Here is a 21,101-nt window from a genome sequence, read left to right on the forward strand (position 1 = left end):
TTAATTTAAGCTAAGCTATGCCCAAATGCCAAGAATCTTACTTGTAGATGCTTCGTTGCAACGTTGAAGGGTTCGTGAGCAAAGTTGTCCTTTTTCTTCGAGAGGAAGGGGGGGGGGGGTGCTTCTCAGCGCGGCGTTGAGCTGGCGCTGTTTCGGTCTGTCGTGGCGCAGCTCGCTCTGGAGCAAACGCAGACGTGATCTGTCCTCGCGGCAGGGAGGGTGATCTAACTTCGGCTGACGGCGTGGTCCGTGCGTCTTACCGGGAATCGTCGGTGAAGGAGGGAGGCGTTGTCGTCTTTCCTTCGCCGGAATGTGTGCACCAAAAGAAAAAGGAGCAAAAAGCGCTGAACTGATCGCTGAAGCAGATTCGTTATCGCGGGCTGTTTCATCCAGCGAAACGGCTTGTCAGGGTTTGAGTAGGGTTGAAGGGCCGTTGCTTCCTCGTGGCCAGCGTTGCGCTGGCGGGGAAAGTTGGTTCTTCTGTGGCCTGGACGGGGGTGTCCGAGCAAAGAGAGCGTGGTGTGCTCCCTGTTCGACGGAGGTCGACGGGAAAAAGCTGGATTCTCTGTGGCCTGGACAGGGGGGGGGGGTCCGGGCGAAGAGAGCGGTGTGTGCCTCCTGTTAACCCCGGAGGGAGAGTTGGAAAAAGCATAGAAGTGGGGGCAGCAGATAGTTTTATAGAACAGAGGTCGAACCACAGGGGTCCTGGGGTCTCTTGGCTCTCGGCCAATGAGATTGCCGCGGTTACCATGGTTATTTGGGGGGGGGGAATTCACACCTGAGTGTGAAATCCCTTTGCTCTCCTCAAACTACAAGTCAGGATGAGACCTTTGCTTGAAAAAGTTAAGGCCTGATTGTCTTTGTCCACAGCACATGTTTAAGCCATATGGCCAGAGCCCAACACACTTCATAATAATTATTTTTCAAATCACACCAGGGGCATACAGTATATATCACGAGCCTATCACTCTTTTTATTCCATACTTGCCGTAAAATAAAGTCCATCAAAAGGTGATGTTGTGGAGACTCATCAGCCCTAAAGCACAGAGTCACCGCTGTGTACATAAGAAACAAATCAAGCCAGGCTGTCACGTTTATTTGAACAATATTTTACTTTACATGGTCTGTTCTGTACTTGTAATTTATTTACAAACACATGAAATGCTTAAAATTACAAATGCTTGTAGGTTTGCATTACTATGCCGCCTTAAAAAAATCATTATCAAGCTTTTGTGACACTACGTCCTTCAGTCATGCTGTAGAAATAGGAGCATGTGTATTGCTGAATGAGTGTTTTGCCATGGATGCATTACGTATGATGATAAAGAAGCTTCTGTCAAGTGACAGGAAGACACAGTTATCTACTGCCCAGCCTGCCTCTGCATGTTTGTCTTAGGTGTGTTTGCTCATTGATTGATGGGTTTGAGTCCCCCCAGGCCACTGACACTCAGGTCTCTGAGACTCGGCCTCTGCAGGCCCAGTCTCCTCTCTAGACTTTCACCTATGTGGTAGTGGGCCTGAACTCCTCTCACTGCCTCTGGCTTCCGTGTGGTAAAGAATATGTGAATGTTAATGGAGCAAAACATGCAGTTTCTACATAAATAAAAGGCTTCCTCTGTAATGCAATCCTAAATTCATCAATGGGATCTTGTGAAGTAATGCTTGTTGAAACTACTGAATAACTGGCAAACTGTGGAACTACAACAAAACATTGATTTATTAGATGAATATGAAGTTCATACTGTATACAAAGCTAACATGCTATTGCAGCCCTTATGTGCATGAGCTCCAGGGTTGTAAAAATGAAGGTGAGAAAGGGAGAGAAAATGAAAAATAACATTCGTCATGTGCAGATAAAAATTAACTTTGTCCAGACTGTGTTTTTATGTGGCAGTAATGGCAGTAATATGCTGCTGTGTCCAGCTCATATGTGTGCGGTGCAGAGGAGCTCCCTCTTGTGTTCGCTGTCAGGTATTGCGATAACATTGTCAATTAAAGCTACACAATATCAGTTATTTCTTATCTTTTCCATTCCTTTTTTGTGGATTTCATGCTGAGACTGTTAAGTTGTTCACAGCCGATGTCGTCGAGAGCTGTGGATCTACAAGATGGCCGCCAGAGTGCATGTTACATCACCTGAGACGTGCACCTAGCACAGGATGCCCCTACCAGTGCGTTTCTACTGCGCAGCCATAATAAATGAGCAGGGAGTAGGGCGGGACACTGTTGAGGGATTAATAATGAATGAACAGAGACAGACAGAAAGACGGAAAAAGATCACTGGAATCTTTCGCACACACACACACACACAACCATATACAAGCCCAGTTTCCATAACCGATCGAAATGCAATTTACACCTGCTACACACTGCTGCTTGAAACAAAGTACTGTCAGATACCCAGTCACACCCACATTAATGGATCATATGTCACACCTGCGTTGAAATGATTTGCTGCTCAGCATTTAACTTATATTATTTTATTGCGTGTCAGGTAAAGTACCTGTCAGAAGATGAAATACCATTTGCATTCTTGTCGGCCTTTATATGAAAGATCAAAAGAGGAGTGTGTGTGTGTGTGTATGTGTGTGTGTGTGTGTGAGTGAGAGAACGCGAGCCTCAGTGCCATCTGGTCAGTCTCCAGGTGATGAAGCTCCCTAGAGCCAGGCCGGTGATAAAGATGACGATGAGGCCGTAGCTGTGGGAGCTCAGCGACGACCCACTCTGCACGGACGCCACCTCCAGCTCCGAAAAACTGTTGATCTGTGGAGAGACAGCTCCGATCACCTGGTGTGGAAAACATGCATCTGGAAAACATTCATGCCACTAAATGCCAGTGACCCCTAGAAGGTCAGATAGGCGGTTGAGGAGGATGGTATGGGAGACAGTGTCAAATGCTGCAGAGAGGTCCAGGAGGATGAGGATGCTGAGGCGGCCAGAGTCAGCAGCAATGAGGAGATCGTTGATGATCTTAATGAGGGCGGTCTCCGTGCTGTGTTGGAGTCTGAAGCCGGATTGGAGGGGCTCATAGAGCTCATGTTTGGACATGTGGAGATGGAGTTGGCCGGCGACTACTCTTTCCAGAGTCTTACTGAGGAAGGGAAGGTTGGAGATCGGCCGGTGGTTGTGGAGGTCATCAATGTCCAAGCCAGGCTTTTTGAGGATGGGGGTGACTGAGGCAGTTTTGAAGCTGGTAGGGACAATACCAGATGCCAAAGAAGCATTGATGATGTCCACCATGTAGGGGCAGAGGGTGGGTAGGCAGTCCTTGACCAGGGCTGTAGGCATGGGGTCCAGGGAGCAGGTGGACATCTTGGCCGAGCTGACCAACTTGGCCACTTGGGGAGCATCCACAGGGGAGAAGGAGGAGAGGTCACAAAGGGAGAGGTGCGGCGCTGAGGGGGCGTTGCCAGGTGGCTGAAGTGCGGGTGGAGGGGGAGGGGCTGGTGTCAGGAGCTGCTGGTGGATGGAGTCGACTTTCGCCTGGAAGAAGTCGAGGAATTTGGAGCAGAGATCGGGAGCACCAGAGGGATGGGGGTGTCAATGGGGCGGAGTAGGCGGTTGATGGTGGAGAACAGTGATCGAGGGTTGCTTTGCTGGGCACCGATCAAACGAGAGTAGTATACTAAAGTTAACGTTAAGTGAACTCTTCTTCCCTCAGAAACTCCGCCTCCTTTCCTTCACTGTCGGATAAACGCTCCTTTAAAAACTGTATCCGGTGATTAAACACGACTCATATGATGCGTGTGTAATTACAACAAACACACATAGAAAGTGATGTTCTGTCGAAGTAAACCTCTGAGCGCTATGCGCGGAGCGAGCCAACTGTCCAAACCTAACATTTGATAGGCATAGCAACAGTAACCAAGGGGGGCCCTTTGCTAAGCTACATGTAAGCACAATACATAATTATAATACTAACAGAGTAAACACGCATTTCTCTTCGACAGAATCATCCATAATTCAATGCTGTGTGTCTGAATGGCCTCAGGCCCACTTCCCCTTGTGTCAGCCTGCTCACCACAAACTCAAACCCAAGCCCACCAACCCAGAACACAACTTATTTGCATAATGACATTTCTTCCTTCTTTTATTTATTTATTTATTTTGGCAGTACATAAAATAACCCAGCAGCATATCCTCGGCTCTCCATCAGTCTCACACATGCTGCAGAGTCAAACAGGGATTGAGGAGATACTGGATTATATTTAAACTTCAGGCAGTGAGAACGTCTGTGACCCGGCCGCCCTGCTGGAAACAGTGGAGCCAAAACTAACCAACCAACGTCGGGATCTTGTTATGTCATTAGTGGCACTGAAAAGAGGCAGAGGAAGCAGATTGTTCCACAGGTTATCTGTCTCTACTGCCAGGATAGAGTGACAGTTTGAGCAATGATGACAAAAAGTTATTTTTTATAAACTGCCGCTCTAACAGGCTCCATATAGGAACAGGAACCAACACATCCAGCTGTTGAACCAACACATCCAGGTGTTGAACCAACACATCCAGGTCATTGTCCATCTATCAGGCCATGGCAGGCTACATGTTAAAGCATTGACTGGAACTTCTTTTAATTGTATTAATAAGTAGTGCTTGTATTAAGTGATGTGTTGAAATAATGAGAAATATATTTTAAAAAAAAGAAATGAGTATGTTATCACACTATAAAACATTTTAAGAAGGTAAAACATAAAATTGTTAAATTCCCCTTCTGCCTTGAAAATGTAAAGTAAATGAGGTGAACCTGGACCTGCAGCTGGAGGCCCCTATGCACCAACGCTGGTAGAAAGACAGCACGAGGCTGCTCCAGTGACCTTGCAGTAATGATTCTTTTCAGTGATGAAATTACAGTAAGTTATCACAGTAACCGGCAGATGGAGGGCGGCCACTGGTGAGCATTCATTCAGGGTTCGACCGCGTTGGATTTGGTGTGTGAACCCTGCGGGGAGATATGCTGACATGCTGATGTTTCTCTTGGAACATCATTTCATGAGTAAAGTGAAAACACAGCGTGTCATTCGAAGGCAAAAGATTCACATCAGAAGAACTCCTAAGTTCTCAAATCGACTGATGCCATGTGACAAACACATGACAAACAAAACGGACGTAGCTGTACATTCCTGTGAACAGCAGCAACAAAAACAAGTCTAATATGACCGACATCTTAACATTAAAAATCCAACCTGAGGAAAACATTGTCCCTCAACTTTGACTGTGTGAGCACCAAGCATGATGGTGTAAACACAGAGCCCACCTCCTCTCGTCCCACCAGAGTCCTGAGCTCTGTCCTGATGTCCACCTGAGTGCAGCTTGATCCGGGATGGACGATGGATCCAGGTCCCTGTGAAGATGTGGGCTCAACAGTCACTGATCTCCCGCTGCTTTCATCCATCTTATTGTTCTGCGACCGAACACCAGACAGCCAGCAGTAGGCTGGGTAGTGGAACGGCCTCTGGTCCTAGCTGGGTTAGCTTAGCTTCCATCTCGGCTCTCCTCCTGGGGCAGTTTTGTGGCGTTTGGTCTGATATAAGTTAATGTCAGTGAATTCCTGTATGGTGTTTCACAGTGTTAACGTATTTATCATAATGAGAAAAGGCGTACGTTAATACAAGAAAATATTCTTGTTATTATGAAAATAACTTGATATTGGTGGCAGTAATATGCTGCTGTGTCCAGCTCATATGTGTGCGGTGCAGAGGAGCTCCCTCTTGTGTTCGCTGTCAGGTATTGCGGTAACATTGTCAATTAAAGCTACACAATATCAGTTATTTCTTATCTTTTCCATTCCTTTCTTGTGGATTTCATGCTGAGACTGTTAAGTTGTTCACAGCCGATGTCGTCGAGAGCTGTGGATCTACAAGATGGCCGCCAGAGTGCATGTTACATCACCTGAGACGTGCACCTAGCACAGGATGCCCCTACCAGTGCGTTTCTACTGCGCAGCCATAATAAATGAGCAGGGAGTAGGGCGGGACACTGTTGAGGGATTAATAATGAATGAACAGAGACAGACAGAAAGACGGAAAAAGATCACTGGCATCTTTCTCACACACACACACACACACACACACATACACACACACACAACCATATACAAGCCCAGTTTCCATAACCGATCGAAATGCAATTTAAACCTGCTACACACTGCTGCTTGAAACAAAGTACTGTCAGATACCCAGTCACACCCACATTAATGGATCATATGTCACACCTGCGTTGAAATGATTTGCTGCTCAGCATTTAACTTATATTATTTTATTGCGTGTCAGGTAAAGTACCTGTCAGAAGATGAAATACCATTTGCATTCTTGTCGGCCTTTATATGAAAGATCAAAAGAGGAGTGTGAGAGTGTGTGTGAGAGAGAATGCGAGCCTCAGTGCCATCTGGTCAGTCTCCAGGTGATGAAGCTCCCTAGAGCCAGGCCGGTGATAAAGATGACGATGAGGCCGTAGCTGTGGGAGCTCAGCGACGACACACTCTGCACGGACGCCACCTCCAGCTCCGAAAAACTGTTGATCTGTGGAGAGACAGCTCCGATCACCTGGTGTGGAAAACATGCATCTGGAAAACATTCATGCCACTAAATGCCGATTACTTTTTTACAAATGTGATTGACTATCTGTCGTCCATGTGGCTCCGGAATGTTTTATTGTCGGTGCAGGAAGTGACAACAAACATGAGAAATATCCATCCGCCTTGCTATGCTGCTGTGCACTTGACGGTGAGCAGAACTGTGAATAAAGCTTCACAAGCTGAAGCAGCAGCTGGGTCAGCGATGTTCAGCCCCTCAAACTCCTTTGAAAACTTTTCCACCACCGGAACTTAACCCCTAACGTACTGCGCAGCCACTGTGTTGTCTGATGTGTGAACACTACCATAGTTTGTCAATCCCGTATCAGACTAATGCCGCGTCTCCACGGTACAGCTCTGTTCTCAGCTCTTCTCTATTTGTTTTCCACTGCGCACCCACCCCCAAGATCTGGGTCCAGTGAATACAAAACATATTGCGGTCGCTGTTGATGCTTGGCAATTTAAAAACAGCAGGTTTGTGCAGGAAGTGCCGTGTCGAGGTGGTGAAGGTTCTCTCTCATTGGCTGGTCTGCAGTGTTGTAAATCCACCTTCCAGTACAACGTACTAGTAGGGCTGGGCGATGTGGCCTAAAAAAAAAATCTCTGATTTTTTTACAAAAAATCCGATTCACGATTTAAATCGATTTTTTTCCCCCAAAAAAATTTGCAGATGACAGAAGCTGTTGAAAACAATTTTTTTATTTTATTTTGTGATGATTTTCCCTCGTAGGTTGATAAAAATAAAGTGCAAACAAAACCTGAACATTGTAGAAAGGTGCCTGTAGTATACAAAAAGTATTTGGTCACTCTTTTGTTTCCCTGAATCATTTAAATATACAATTTAATTAAACATAACATTAAATGGCATTAAATAGTAGCCTTCTATTGTAAACAACTGTGCAAATGTAACTTTTTACAGTAAGCTTTTCTAACTGAATACACTGATACAAACACAGCATGAAATAAAATGTATGTGACCCTTTAACATTCACATTTTCAAAAGTGCAACATCTGTTCTAACATAACATATTTTGCACAGTAAATAAGTGCATGTAAACAAAATCAAGTACATTCACAACATAACCAACAGTATTAAACAGTAGTGCATGTTTTTTCTAAATATTTTTTGCCAGGAAGACAAGCCTGTCTACTACCTCTGGCTTCAGGCATGCACGGTGGCATGTAACAATGCCCCCCCACACACTGAAAAGACTCTCAGAGGGGGCACTTGTAGCTGGCACAGAGAGGTATTTCTTTGCTAAAGTACTTAGCCTTGGAAAGTTACGTTGGTGACGCTTCCACCAGTCAAGTGGATCGGTGTCTGGGTCAACCTGCTGGACCACAGGTCAGTTGTTGCGGAGTAGAATGACATCCCCTCCAGCTCCGCAGAGATCCTTTGGCGTGTACTATTGTACAGCCGAGGCAAGGCAACGTCAGAAAAATGTTTACGGCTTGGTAGCACGTACCTGGGGTCCAAAGCTTTGAGAAGGTGAATAAACCCCGGCTTTTCCACGGTGTATATGGGCACCATATCTTTTGCGATATACATCGTGACTGCATCCGTGATGGCTTTCCACCGGGCACTGTTCTTCTCATGCGGAGTACAGTTGGTGAATGTCTCCAAAATGCTGGGTTGTTGTTGTGAGGTGGCGGCGGCGGCGGCGGCGGTGGCGGCGGCGCTTGTGCTCCCGCGGTCCTGCTCCTTCCTCAGGGCAACAACACTTCTCCCTGCATTAAACTTCTCCGTGCTGCATTAAATTTGTTGTGCTGCTTGATTTTGTAGCAATAGCTTTTAGACAGACCTTACATCGTGGTGCTGTTTGTTCTGTGTCAGATGACACGAACCCGAACCATTTCCAGACCACCGAAGACACATTCTTGCCTCTCTTAAGAACGAGAGCTTCACTGCTAGCTGTGAAGCACTCTACTACGGGAACCCAACGGGGGGAGGGGTGGGGGCGATTTTCTCGATTTTCAATAAAACACATCGCCTTAAAGCACACATTCGAATTAATCGATTAAATCGATTTATCGCCCAGCCCTAATATATACATATATATATATATATATATACATACATACATACATACATACATACATACATACATACACATATATATATATATACGTATGTATATATATATACAATGAAATAAAAGATTGTGTTTTTTATTGATTAAAACAAACCTTGTCATTAGTAGTTTGAATGATGTATTATAAGCTGTTCAGAGGTTTTGTAAACAGGTCATGATTCCCCTTTTAATATCTATTTAATATTAATGTAAAAAATCTCCTTCAAACAACTGGATTGTCAATGGAAACTACATTTTACGAGATCACACGTGAACACATCATGGTAACGTTATAATTCACTTTGGCCTCAAGGTCGAACCAGTTCTCCCCACTGGTTCTACCAACTCTCCCCTCTGGTAGGCTTCTCTTGAAGTTCTGAGTCGGAATAAGCAAATACTAGCGATTGATGGGCATTTTTTTTTTTTTAATGGCATGAATTGAATATTTTAGGAACTATTTACTTCGCTTCACTCTTAAAACACCAGAACAAAGTCTGAGGACATGGCAACACATCGCCTGTCGAATGTAAGCGTGTGAGTGTGGAGGCAATGTCAGACTGAGAATGGAAAGAGCAAGAGTGTGACAAAATGACAATTCTGTCTGATATCAGGCAATCGTTTTGTTTATTATGTTAAACATTCTGCAAAGGCTTTCACTTGGTCTTGTGGAGTGAACTCTTGAGGCAATCCAACCTTCCATGACATCATGAAGATGGCTCTGCTACATAATCAACTGATAGAGAATGGACATCAATTGTTGTGTGCGTCACATTTTGTTTTTAAAGTGAAGATTCTAGAGGGGTGTGTTATTTTAAATGGCTGGTCTGATGTTTTACCTCTTTGGTCGGCTGGTTATTTGCTTTCCGCATACCCGGCTTCTGGCGCCTGAAGTCTTTAGCACATTCTTCTTGTGAACCAAAAGCATTATAGGGAGGAGCCTCCTGTAGATGGATTCATAATAGAAATACAAATTGTAGCATATCAAATATTTTCAACACCCGTTCAAGAATACTACACTCGAAGGCCAATTCTTATGGGAGCCAGCCTACTGTTCAACACAGCGCTGGGCTGTAGACAGTGTGAGATATAGAGGTGGACAGAATAGATAATAAAACGTCACAGCAGCTACAGACACATCAGTACACAACAGTAAAACACACACATATTCAAAAATAAGTTCAATATTTAGCTGGTCAATATGTACAATAAATGTACAATGAATAAACATGTAAACATGGACAGATGAGGGTAATGAAGGACAAAACATCATCATCTATCGCGACAAAAAGTCACCTATCCTCAGGCAATAGAGATGATAGAGTTTCAGATGAAAAATACATTTCCGGTTCTTACCGTCTTCTTCTCCTGAAGCAGGTCAGTTTTTTTTGGTACCTCTAAGGCAGGCATGTCAAACATACGGCCCGCGGGCCGGACCCGGCCCGTTGGATGATTTAATCCGGCCCGGCATAAATTTCTGAGAATGTCAAAAAACAAAGCGAGTCTCTAGCTCATTTCTATCAAAAGTTGTGATTTTTTTAAATAATAAATACAAATCAAATGCTCCCCCCGGCCACTAGAGGGCAGCAAATGTAAAGGAGCTCACGTCCAGCATGCGGCACCGCCCCCTGATGTGTCCAGGTAAAAACTAACCGGCAATCTTGCTTCACCATTCACCACTAACACACTTGTCAACACACCCTTCCCAAAATGGCACTGTCAAAAAAAAGAAAAGTGGACACGGAGTGCAGAGTTTTCCAGGAAAAATGGACTGAGAATTACTTATTCACAGAAGTGAATGCAACACCGGTGTGCCTGGTATGTAATCAGCCTATTGCAGTGTTCAAAGAGTTTAATATTAAGCGCCACTATGAGACTCTTCATAAAGAAAAGTATGACCACTTGAAAGGACAAATAAGGAAAGACGAGATAAACAAATTGGTCGCTGGTCTGAAGAAACAGCAGTCTACTTTTACGCGCAGCCGCGATATCTCTGATGGGGCTGTAAGAGCCAGCTACATTATTGCCAACGAGCTGGTGCAGGCATCCAAGCCGTTTTCTGATGGGGAGTTTGTAAAAACATGCATGCTGAAGGCTGCAGAAGTCGTGTGCCCTGAAAAGCGACCTGCCTTTGCCAATATCAGTCTAACGAGGAACACTGTCGCAGATCGGGTGACAGCTCTCTCAAGTGACTTGAGCAGCCAACTGAAAGAGAAAATCAAGTCATTTATCGCATTTTCAATTGCAATAGATGAGAGCACCGATGTCACAGATATTGCTCAACTGGCCATATTCATTAGAGGTGTTGATGAAACTTTGACCATCACCGAGGAGCTGCTTGAATTGGTGCCCATGAATGACACCACAACAGCAGATGACATTTTCAGCGCTCTCGTTGGAGCGCTGGACAAGGTGGGAGCGGACTGGTCCCGTGCCGTGAGCCTGGCTACCGACGGTGCGCCATCAATGGTCGGGAGAAAGGCAGGTGTTGCCACAAAATTCCGTGACAAAGTACAGTCAAATGGAGGACAAGAGTTTTGGGCATTTCACTGCATTTTGCATCAGGAGGCGTTATGTTGCAAAACACTGAAAATGGACCATGTTATGAGTGTGGTTGTGAAAACTGTCAATTTCATCAGAGCGCGTGGTCTAAATCACCATCAGTTTGACACATTTCTCAGTGATAATGACATTCATGCTGGCCTCCCATACCACACTGAGGTGCGGTGGTTAAGCAGAGGTGCAGTACTCAAGCGCTTCTTTGAGCTGCGAGGGGAAATAGGACAATTTATGGAGAAGAAGGGACGCCCAGTAAAGGAACTTAAATGCAAGGAATGGGTGCAGGATCTTGCGTTTATGGTTGATATTACACAACACACTTAACACTACATTGCAGGGCCGTAACAGGGTTGTCACTCAATATTACGACAGCATAAGTGCGTTCAAGATGAAACTGTCACTGTGGGAGACGCAGCTATCCAACGGCGACACCGCGCATTTCTCTTGTCTCACAGCTGTGCGTCCGAAGGCACCGGACCGTCCCGATAATGATTTGGATAAATATAAAGACAATATAACAGATTTGCTGCGAGAGTTTGAGCAGAGGTTTCAGGCATTCAGTGAACTTGAGAACAAACTTGGCTTTTTTCGCTCGCCATTTACAGTGAAGCCTTCTGATATGCCAGCTGACATTCAACTCGAGCTTATTGACTTGCAGTGCGATTCTGCTATGAAGGATAAATTTGGGTCTGTGGGATTGGATACGTTTTATCAATATCTTGTGCCACTTAAAAGTCTGCTTTGAAGTGTCATGATAAACAGCTCTCAGGTGGCTGGTGCAGACTCCAAGGTCCTGAACTAACTCTCTGCTGCTGCTGCTGCTGTTGTTGTTGGGAAGTGCAGGCAGCAGAGCAAAAAGCTCTCAAAAGACTTGTTTCTGTGTTTTCCCTACCATTACACTGGATGTAATTATATCCCTGTTGCATAATCTAATGTGCAGTATATTCTCATCTTCAGAGCCTACTAGTTTGATCTGATGTAATCTTATTGCCCATGCACTGCTATAACTTTTATTTTGTATTTTATTTATTTCAAAGCAGTATGACATAAGGCAAAAATATTTTTTTCATAGCTCCCACTTGAGTTTGTTTAGTGTGGTGAGTTGGTTCAGGTGTAAAACTGCATTCACTCAACTGTCAAATAAACCAGTTGTTAACACATTCACAGCCAAACATGAAAATCATTTTTTTCTCCATTGTTTGTGAATACATGTGTTGTGCTTAGAAAAGATCCCTTGTCATCCGTGATTATAATATGTAGGGTGGGCTACAAATGTAGGCTGAATGATAAAGCATAGTACTGAAAAACAAAGCTAAATATTTGGAGTTGACATTCTTTTACTGATCCGGCCCACCTGAGAACAGAAAGTCTGGATCCGGCCCCCGAGCCAAACTGAGTTTGACATGCCTGCTCTAAGGGTTTCATCTCCAGGTCAGGGTGATTCTTTTGGTAATACTCTTTAGTGAAGCCGTCGCAGTCATACAGCAGGAAGCGACGGCTCAGCAGCTCTATCCTTTCTCCCACCTGGAAGTCTTTGGGGGAGTAGTACTCGTCTACCTCCGCTGCTGAAACCTCCAGCACACAGCTGGGAAAGAGCTCTGGATGGAAATACGAGTATCGTCATTGCTGTTAATTCGCTTAGAAATCTTTTTACGTTGTCTCTTTAAAAAAAAATACAATTGTGGTTTTTTTTTCTGCACTGCAAACAATATTTGACAACAATATATATAACCAAAAGTCAATTAAGAGCAGTTTGATGTAAATTGTGTTCATGTGATGCTGGTTTTAAGATGAGAGACACTTTCTAGGGTCATTCGCTCTGATGACGTGACTGGATACAAAGAGGCTCCTGAACCAAAGCACCGCGTCAGATCCAATTATATACAAAGCTGAACGTGACAGAATCACAACGTTGCATTTTACCAGGCGGTTTCCTTGTCTTGGGCAACTTCAGTCTGCGCATCAGGACAGGGAAGGGTAATCGTCCACAGTTGCGTACGTAGACCTCATTGATCTCCACCGTGTCATCCACAAGGTAATACTGGATGGTAACAGGCCTGGTCTCCCCGAACAGATTATCCGTATCCTCCCACAGAGCAAAGAAACGCAGCACCTGACCAAGAAGAGGTTAAAAGCCTGGATTAGAATTAGAAAGTCAAATGCAAAATGTCACGGTACAAACACCCGGTTAACGATGCAAGATCACTTCAAAACATCACTTATATTTGAAAAATGTCAGTGGTTTAGTACAAAACTTATCCTGAGTTTTACTTTGCTTTTGTAGATGATTTATACTGTAAGGTTAAATTAACTTAAAATTGGCTTCACTATTACTGTATATATTGGCCCGATCCTAACTAGAAGAAACGCAAACTTCACAAATTTCCTTTACCATACAATCCATGGTCAGAAACTTGTGCAAGTTGTCAAATCCAGAGGCTTTTGTGAAGGCAGGCTGAGGGTTTTTGCCACGTTTGCTGTAGGGATCCACAGGGATTGGCTCAGGCTCGTTTAAAACAATGCCCTCACTTTCCATGAAGTCCTACATGTGATGAATGAGACACAGCATATATATACATACATGAACATATTGTTTTGTAAGACATGCATAGAAGATAACGAATATGCATGACACACTTCAAGAGCTTTCCTATAAGTGAATGTTGTACCTTTGTAAAAGTGTCACACTGTGTGATGTGGTACTTGACCCCGTACACCTCCAAGTCCATGCCAATATTGAGGTCTTTCCATTGGTAATGCTCTCCACGTTCATTCTTGGGCAGCCGCTGGCGTTTGAGCCGTTTTCCCTGAGATAATCCAGAATTCTCCACTATGGGCTCAAAGATGGACATGCAGTCATCCTCGAGGTAGTAGTTAATGACCACGGGACGCACCCAGCACTCCTCTTCAGGGGAATAATGGATATTTTCCTGAAAGTATGCATTGTAGCGCAGCACCTACAAGACAAGAGGGTGGTACAAAACAAACAAACAAGCAATTAATTGGATGGTTTATTGGACAGCAACAACAATCCAAATAAAATGAATGAATAGATAATATTATTGTACCTTTTTGTCAAGGGCCACGTGAGCTGGGATGAAGACTTTGACTGTGCTCTGGTCAGAGGAGCCATAAGTAATGTCTGGCGTCTCAATAGACAAATTACTGATCTCCTGCTGAAGCAACTGTTCAGATAAAAGAGGGTCCTGTCCAATACCCACAGTGGGGCGAGGGGCCAGAGCATAGCCTTTGTTGTACTTCAGTGTCTGGGGACGATGGAAGGTTGACTTCTGCACAGAAAGACATTAAAGGTCCCATGTTGTAAAAAGTGAGTTTTCTTTGTCTCTTTTTATTAAAAAGCAGGTGCTATGTAAATACTGTGAAAGGCCATGAATAAATACGTATACATATATATATACTAGGGCTGGGCGATATGGCCTAAAAAAAAAACTCCGATTCTTTTACAAAAAATCCGATTCACGATTTAAATCGATTTTTTTCCCAAAAAAATTTGCAGATGACAGAAGCTGTTGAAAACAATTTTTTATTTCATTTTGTGATGATTTTCCCTCGTAGGTTGATAAAAATAAAGTGCAAACAAAACCTGAACATTGTAGAAAGGTGCCTGTAGTATACAAAAAGTATTTGGTCACTCTTTTGTTTCCCTGAATCATTTAAATATACAATTTAATTAAACATAACATTAAATGGCATTAAATAGTAGCCTTCCATTGTAAACAACTGTGCAAATGTAACTTTTTACAGTAAGCTTTTCTAACTGAATACACTGATACAAACACAGCATGAAATAAAATGTATGTGACCCTTTAACATTCACATTTTCAAAAGTGCAACATCTGTTCTAACATCAACATAACATATTTTGCACAGTAAATAAGTGCATGTAAACAAAATCAAGTGCATTCACAACATAACCAACAGTATTAAACAGTAGTGCATGTTTTTTCTAAATATTTTTTGCCAGGAAGACAAGCCTGTCTACTACCTCTGGCTTCAGGCATGCACGGTGGCATGTAACAATGCCCCCCCACACACTGAAAAGACTCTCAGAGGGGGCACTTGTAGCTGGCACAGAGAGGTATTTCTTTGCTAAAGTACTTAGCCTTGGAAAGTTACGTTGGTGACGCTTCCACCAGTCAAGTGGATCGGTGTCTGGGTCAACCTGCTGGACCACAGGTCAGTTGTTGCGGAGTAGAATGACATCCCCTCCAGCTCCGCAGAGATCCTTTGGCGTGTACAGCCGAGGCAAGGCAACGTCAGAAAAATGTTTACGGCTTGGTAGCACGTACCTGGGGTCCAAAGCTTTGAGAAGGTGAATAAACCCCGGCTTTTCCACGGTGTATATGGGCACCATATCTTTTGCGATATACATCGCGACTGCATCCGTGATGGCTTTCCACCGGGCACTCTTCTTCTCATGCGGAGTACAGTTGGTGAATGTCTCCAAAATGCTGGGTTGTTGTTGTGAGGTGGCGGCGGCGGCGGCGGCGGCGCTTGTGCTCCCGCGGTCCTGCTCCCTCCTCAGGGCAACAACACTTCTCCCTGCATTAAACTTCTCCGTGCTGCATTAAATTTGTTGTGCTGCTTGATTTTGTAGCAATAGCTTTTAGACAGACCTTACATCGTGGTGCTGTTTGTTCTGTGTCAGATGACACGAACCCGAACCATTTCCAGACCACCGAAGACACATTCTTGCCTCTCTTAAGAACGAGAGCTTCACTGCTAGCCGCCATTGTTTTCGTTTGTAAACAATGCGCGCACACTCTACTACGGGAACCCAACGGGGGGAGGGGTGGGGGCGATTTTCTCGATTTTCAATAAAACACATCGCCTTAAAGCACACATTCGAATTAATCGATTAAATCGATTTATCGCCCAGCCCTACGTACTAGCTACACGTGGAACTAATTTACATTTTCAATTGTGCCTGGTGATGCTAGTCAATGTCGTTTAGCCGGGTGCATTCAATTTCTGTGTATCAGAATGTAGCATCAATAAGACAACAGTTAGGACTACAGTATGTTATGGAGGGACACACACACACACACACACACACACAGGTAACTTCTGCTGGGGTGTCAGACTTTGTGTATATCCAAGTAAATGACAAATACTAAAGTTACGTTGGCACGGCAGGTAGAGATAATATTAGCAAAGGAACGTTAGCGTGAGCTTTTCTGGCTAACGATAATTCATCTTAATAATCTCTCTCACGTTACCACAGAGATCAGAGGAAGCTAACATGTCTGAATCTCACATTAACAGATCAACTTAGCTTTAGCCCTACATTAGCTAGTTAGCTAGCATTTCGCTAACATTAGCCAACTTAAGATGTGTCTACATACACAGTGAGCGCGTATAATAAAACTTCAGTTCCATAGTAATGCTACCTTTGAGCAGACGTAGCATATCGAAGTACAACAGGAAATGGGGAAATTGATTGGAGCACTGAGCAAACGGGTGGGACTAAAACACAGAAATGATTCAGCATTTTTGCACTTCCTGTTCAGTCGTCTCAAAGTCAATGGTTGTTTTGATGTGTTTTTGGTAGGATGCCTGAAATAAGGTCTGTGGTTAACACAAGCTTATGATAGTTTACGCTTTGTTCTACAATATAAAATACATCAGCAGATACCCTTCTCGTGAATTTTGAGGCTTTTAGGTGTCTTAAGCCGGTTGCTAACATGTGGGTAAATGAGACTAAACGTGGATGGGAAAATCATGTAGGCTGTCTTTGGTCAAGAGAACCACTGCTAAGCTAACTTTGCTCTACAAAATGACGTCATCCCTGCAGCACTCTATGGAGGAGGGTCCCCCCCTATTTATTTTAAAAGAGCAACGGCCAACGGGGAAACTCCAAAACTATACTCCGTACATCAGGGCCAGACGTTGGCATTTATAGGGCTGGCCCCGCCTTGTTGCAGTCCCACCAAGAAGGAAACGCAGAGAGCTTCATCTATACAGCTGTATCATCTCATACAGAGAGGCTAACTGAACAAAGGTCGCAGAGTCGCTGCGTTCCGCAGAACCACAGAACCAACATGGTAGAGAGGAAAGTGCTCTGAGAGTAAGCACATGGAAGAAATGAAGGCCCAACATACCCATCCTCCATGATCCACAATCCAGCCCAGCAGATTGTTCGTGAAAAACTCCACGGTCCACTTCAGGATGTCCGTCACTAACTGAGGGAGGCGAGCCTCCACCATCTGATGGACAGCAGAAACACAAAGAGGTCCATACACAAAGAGACGATGCTGCCAAATTAAATAACATGGCTGGATCAGTGAACATCAGACTGTTGTCTGATATGAGATATATATGTTCATATATATATTCATATATATATATATATCTATATATATTCATATATAGATATATATATTCATATATAGATATATATATTCATATATATATATTCATATATATATATATATTCATATATATATATATATTCATATATATATATATATATTCATATATATATATTCATATATATATTCATATATATATATATATATATATATATATATATATGTATGTATATATATATATATATATATATATATATATGTATGTATATGTGACATACACACAGAAGCGCAAACAATCACTTTTTATCAATATTTGTTTGGAAAAGCCCCCAAATGAAGACATTTCAAATTAAAACAATACACTTTTGAGGTGATGAGTAAAGCTTTGAATGGAAAATACAAAGTGAAACGCGCCAAAAGTTGGCTGAGCGATCCGATGGACGCCTGATAAATCACTAGCAGCTGCAGTAGGTCATGCAAAGACAGATGCATTCCAAGGAACAAGAATCATTCTGGTAGTGAGCATCAGCGCTGATCGCCTCTCCAGCTGGAACACAACCCTCCTCATCGAGGCAGGTCACAGCACTGCCAGACCTTCTGATGGACAGGCAAGCTCTGAGAAGAAAAGAAGCTAACCCACCTTGACGGCTAGCTTGGCGGCAACGTAAAAGAACAGAGCGATCCTCTCCCAGGTGATCCCCTCCTCAATCACTCTGGCCGCCACTTGCTTAAAGTGGTCCCACTTCGAGCTGGAGGAACAAGCCACTCCGTCAATCGCTCTGAAAGAGAGACAGGATGCAGTTTAAGTAGATGTTGTAAGAAATTTGAGCGTAGAACTGTGTGTTTAGTAGATATAATAAAAGTGTTTAATAATTCATATTTAAGAATTCATAATTAGTCATCATAAGTGTTTTGGAAATGCATAATTAAGATAAGCATAAAGTGTTTTAGGATTAGTAGCTAACAGTAGAATTTGAGACATGAAGCTTATGCCAAAGTTGCAAAGCCTTATCTATTATATGGAATGTTTATCATAGAAGGGATTAAGCAATAACTGACCGACATTGAATGTGTTAGTAAACGCAGGGACAGAAAGCCAGACAGGCGAATACACTCCTGGAAGTTAGCCAATAGGAATTGGGATAAACGGAAGGGGAGGAGTTGCGAACGGATATGAGGGCGGGAATAGAAAAGCATTTTTCTCGTTCTCTTTAGCGTGTGGTGCCACGGGACGGCTGTGTCTCATGGGACCAGGGACGAGTTTTTTCCAAAGTGGGGTAATATTGTAATATTTCATAGGAGTATGTACTCCATTGTTTAACTGTAATCATACTTGCATCGGTGGGATTAAAATCCTTTTAATTGTAAACCAGTTTTGGTAGATTTATTATTGCAGCGTGTGAACTGTAGGAAGCAGCTGGACACACGTGCTTCCGGCCTCCTCTTTGTGAAGCAGGCTAAAACTTCACAATGTTAAGAAACTACGGAGCGCGTATTACACATCTACCCCGGTTCTATTTTCCGTATTGCATCACAAGCGCTGAGACACAGCGGGCGAGAGACTCACTCTTGTAACTCCTCGTCGGCTCGGATAGTGTCGCAGATGCTGTGGATACGGTTGATCAGCTGGGTCACCATCTTCTGCTCCTGCTCAGTCAGTCGACCTTTGACCGATGACCATGTGGTATGAAACTCAAGGGGAAATTCCAAAGACTTTTCCCATAGTGAATTATGGATTTCTCACCGAACTCGGCCCACATTCCCATAGAAAGCAATGGGCTAGGACCCTGAAAATTGAACGGTCAGTCGACCTTTGGCCAATGACCATGTGGTATGAAAATCAAGGGGAAATTCCAAACACTTTTCCCATAGTGAATTATGGATTTCTCACCGAACTCGGCCAGAATTCCCATAGAAAGCAATGGGCTAGGACCCTGAAAGTTTAACAGTCAGTCGACCTTTGGCCAAAGACCATGTGGTATGAAAATCAAGGGGAAATTCCATACACTTTCTGCGATGGTACACTTTCTGCTATGGTAAACTCCGTACACGTAGAAATTACGGCCTTTTGACTCAATTCTGCCTAAAGACACCTAGAAAACAATGGGCTAGGAGGCTGAAATTGTCACATTAAGTCAACCTCTGCCCCAAGATGAAATGGTCTGAATATCAACGGGAAATTCTGTACAGTTTTCCCATAGTGATTCATGGCATTTAGCATTTATTTGGCTTAAATAGACGTTCAGTTAATATACCTAGAAAGCAATGGGCTAGCATGCTGAAATTTTCACAGTCAGTCGGCCCTTGGCCACAAACCACGTGGTATGAAAACCAATAGGAAATTCGGTACACTTTTCCCGTAGTAATATATGGCATTTTTCTTCATTTTAAAGTTATTTGGCCTAATTACCCCATAAAACAATGGGCTAGGACCGTGAAATTTTCACAGTCATTCCATCTTTGCCCCATCGTTAAATGGTATGTAATTCCAACTGATTCTTAAAGACTGTCCTCTGTTGGAAAATACAGCTTTGATTCAAACTATACCTGGTGTCTGTCATACTGCTCCTGGGTCCTTACCACACCCGTTACAAAAATAATGTTTTAAGAGGTGATTTAAAAGCACTGACATATCCCAATTGACAATTTTAACTTGGATTTACAGCTTAACAAGAACAATAAAAGTGTAAAAGCCACAGCAAGCTAATGTTTTCTGGCGCCAGCTCCAGTCGCCAGCTCCTGCCGCTGCCGCCTCTACGCTGCAGCCCACTCCAGTTCCTGCCGCCTCAGCGCCGCAGCCAGCTCCAGTTCCTGCCGCCGCAGTGCCCGCTGCTGTCTCTGAGCAGCAGCGACCTCCCGTTCCCGCTGCCGTCGCGGGGCAGCAGAGACCTCCCGTGCCCGCTGCCGTCGCGGGGCAGCAGAGACCTCCAGTACCTGCCACTGCTGCACCAGCATCCTATTCTCCAGAGCCCTTCCGCCCGCCCGGCCGTCCGCCGGAGCACCCGTGTCCGGAGCCCTTCCGCCCACCCGGCCGTCCGCCGGAGCACCTGTGGCCGAGGCTCTTCTGCAGCCCCGTGGCCGGTCAGAACCAGTCACCCAACATACCCATCCTCCATGATCCACAATCCAGCCCAGCAGATTGTTCGTGAAAAACTGCACGGTCCACTTCAGGATGTCCGTCACTAACTGAGGGAGGCGAGCCTCCACCATCTGATGGACAGCAGAAACACAAAGAGGTCCATACACAAAGAGACGATGCTGCCAAATTCAATAACATGGCTGGATCAGTGAACATCAGACTGTTGTCTGATATGAGATATATATGTTCATATATATATTCATATATATATATATCTATATATATTCATATATATCTATATATATTCATATATAGATATATATATTCATATATAGATATATATATTCATATATATATATTCATATATATATATATATATATATTCATATATATATATATATATTCATATATATATATATATATATATATTCATATATATATATTCATATATATATTCATATATATATATATATATATATATATATATATGT

The 21,101-nt window shown here is 43.6% G+C and overlaps 1 protein-coding gene across 1 annotated transcript in view; it reads right to left on the minus strand.

Annotated features, from left to right (window-relative positions):
• LOC306787317 (EF-hand domain-containing protein 1-like) overlaps positions 1 to 20,163 on the minus strand; it is a gene marked incomplete at both ends in the record, with an annotated part of 36,338 nt that extends 16,175 nt beyond the window's left edge. Inside the window, 6 exons of the mRNA XM_079282435.1 lie at positions 12,607 to 12,797; positions 13,123 to 13,312; positions 13,592 to 13,741; positions 13,869 to 14,156; positions 14,268 to 14,489; positions 20,158 to 20,163. Coding sequence (XP_079138561.1) covers positions 12,607 to 12,797; positions 13,123 to 13,312; positions 13,592 to 13,741; positions 13,869 to 14,156; positions 14,268 to 14,489; positions 20,158 to 20,163 — 1,047 coding nt within the window. The remainder of the gene's footprint in view (positions 1 to 12,606; positions 12,798 to 13,122; positions 13,313 to 13,591; positions 13,742 to 13,868; positions 14,157 to 14,267; positions 14,490 to 20,157) is intronic.
• Positions 20,164 to 21,101: the final 938 nt, after the last annotated feature.

The sequence above is a fragment of the Melanostigma gelatinosum genome (genome assembly GCF_949748355.1).
Source record: "Melanostigma gelatinosum genome assembly, chromosome: 13".
Taxonomy (NCBI): Eukaryota; Metazoa; Chordata; class Actinopteri; order Perciformes; family Zoarcidae; genus Melanostigma; species Melanostigma gelatinosum.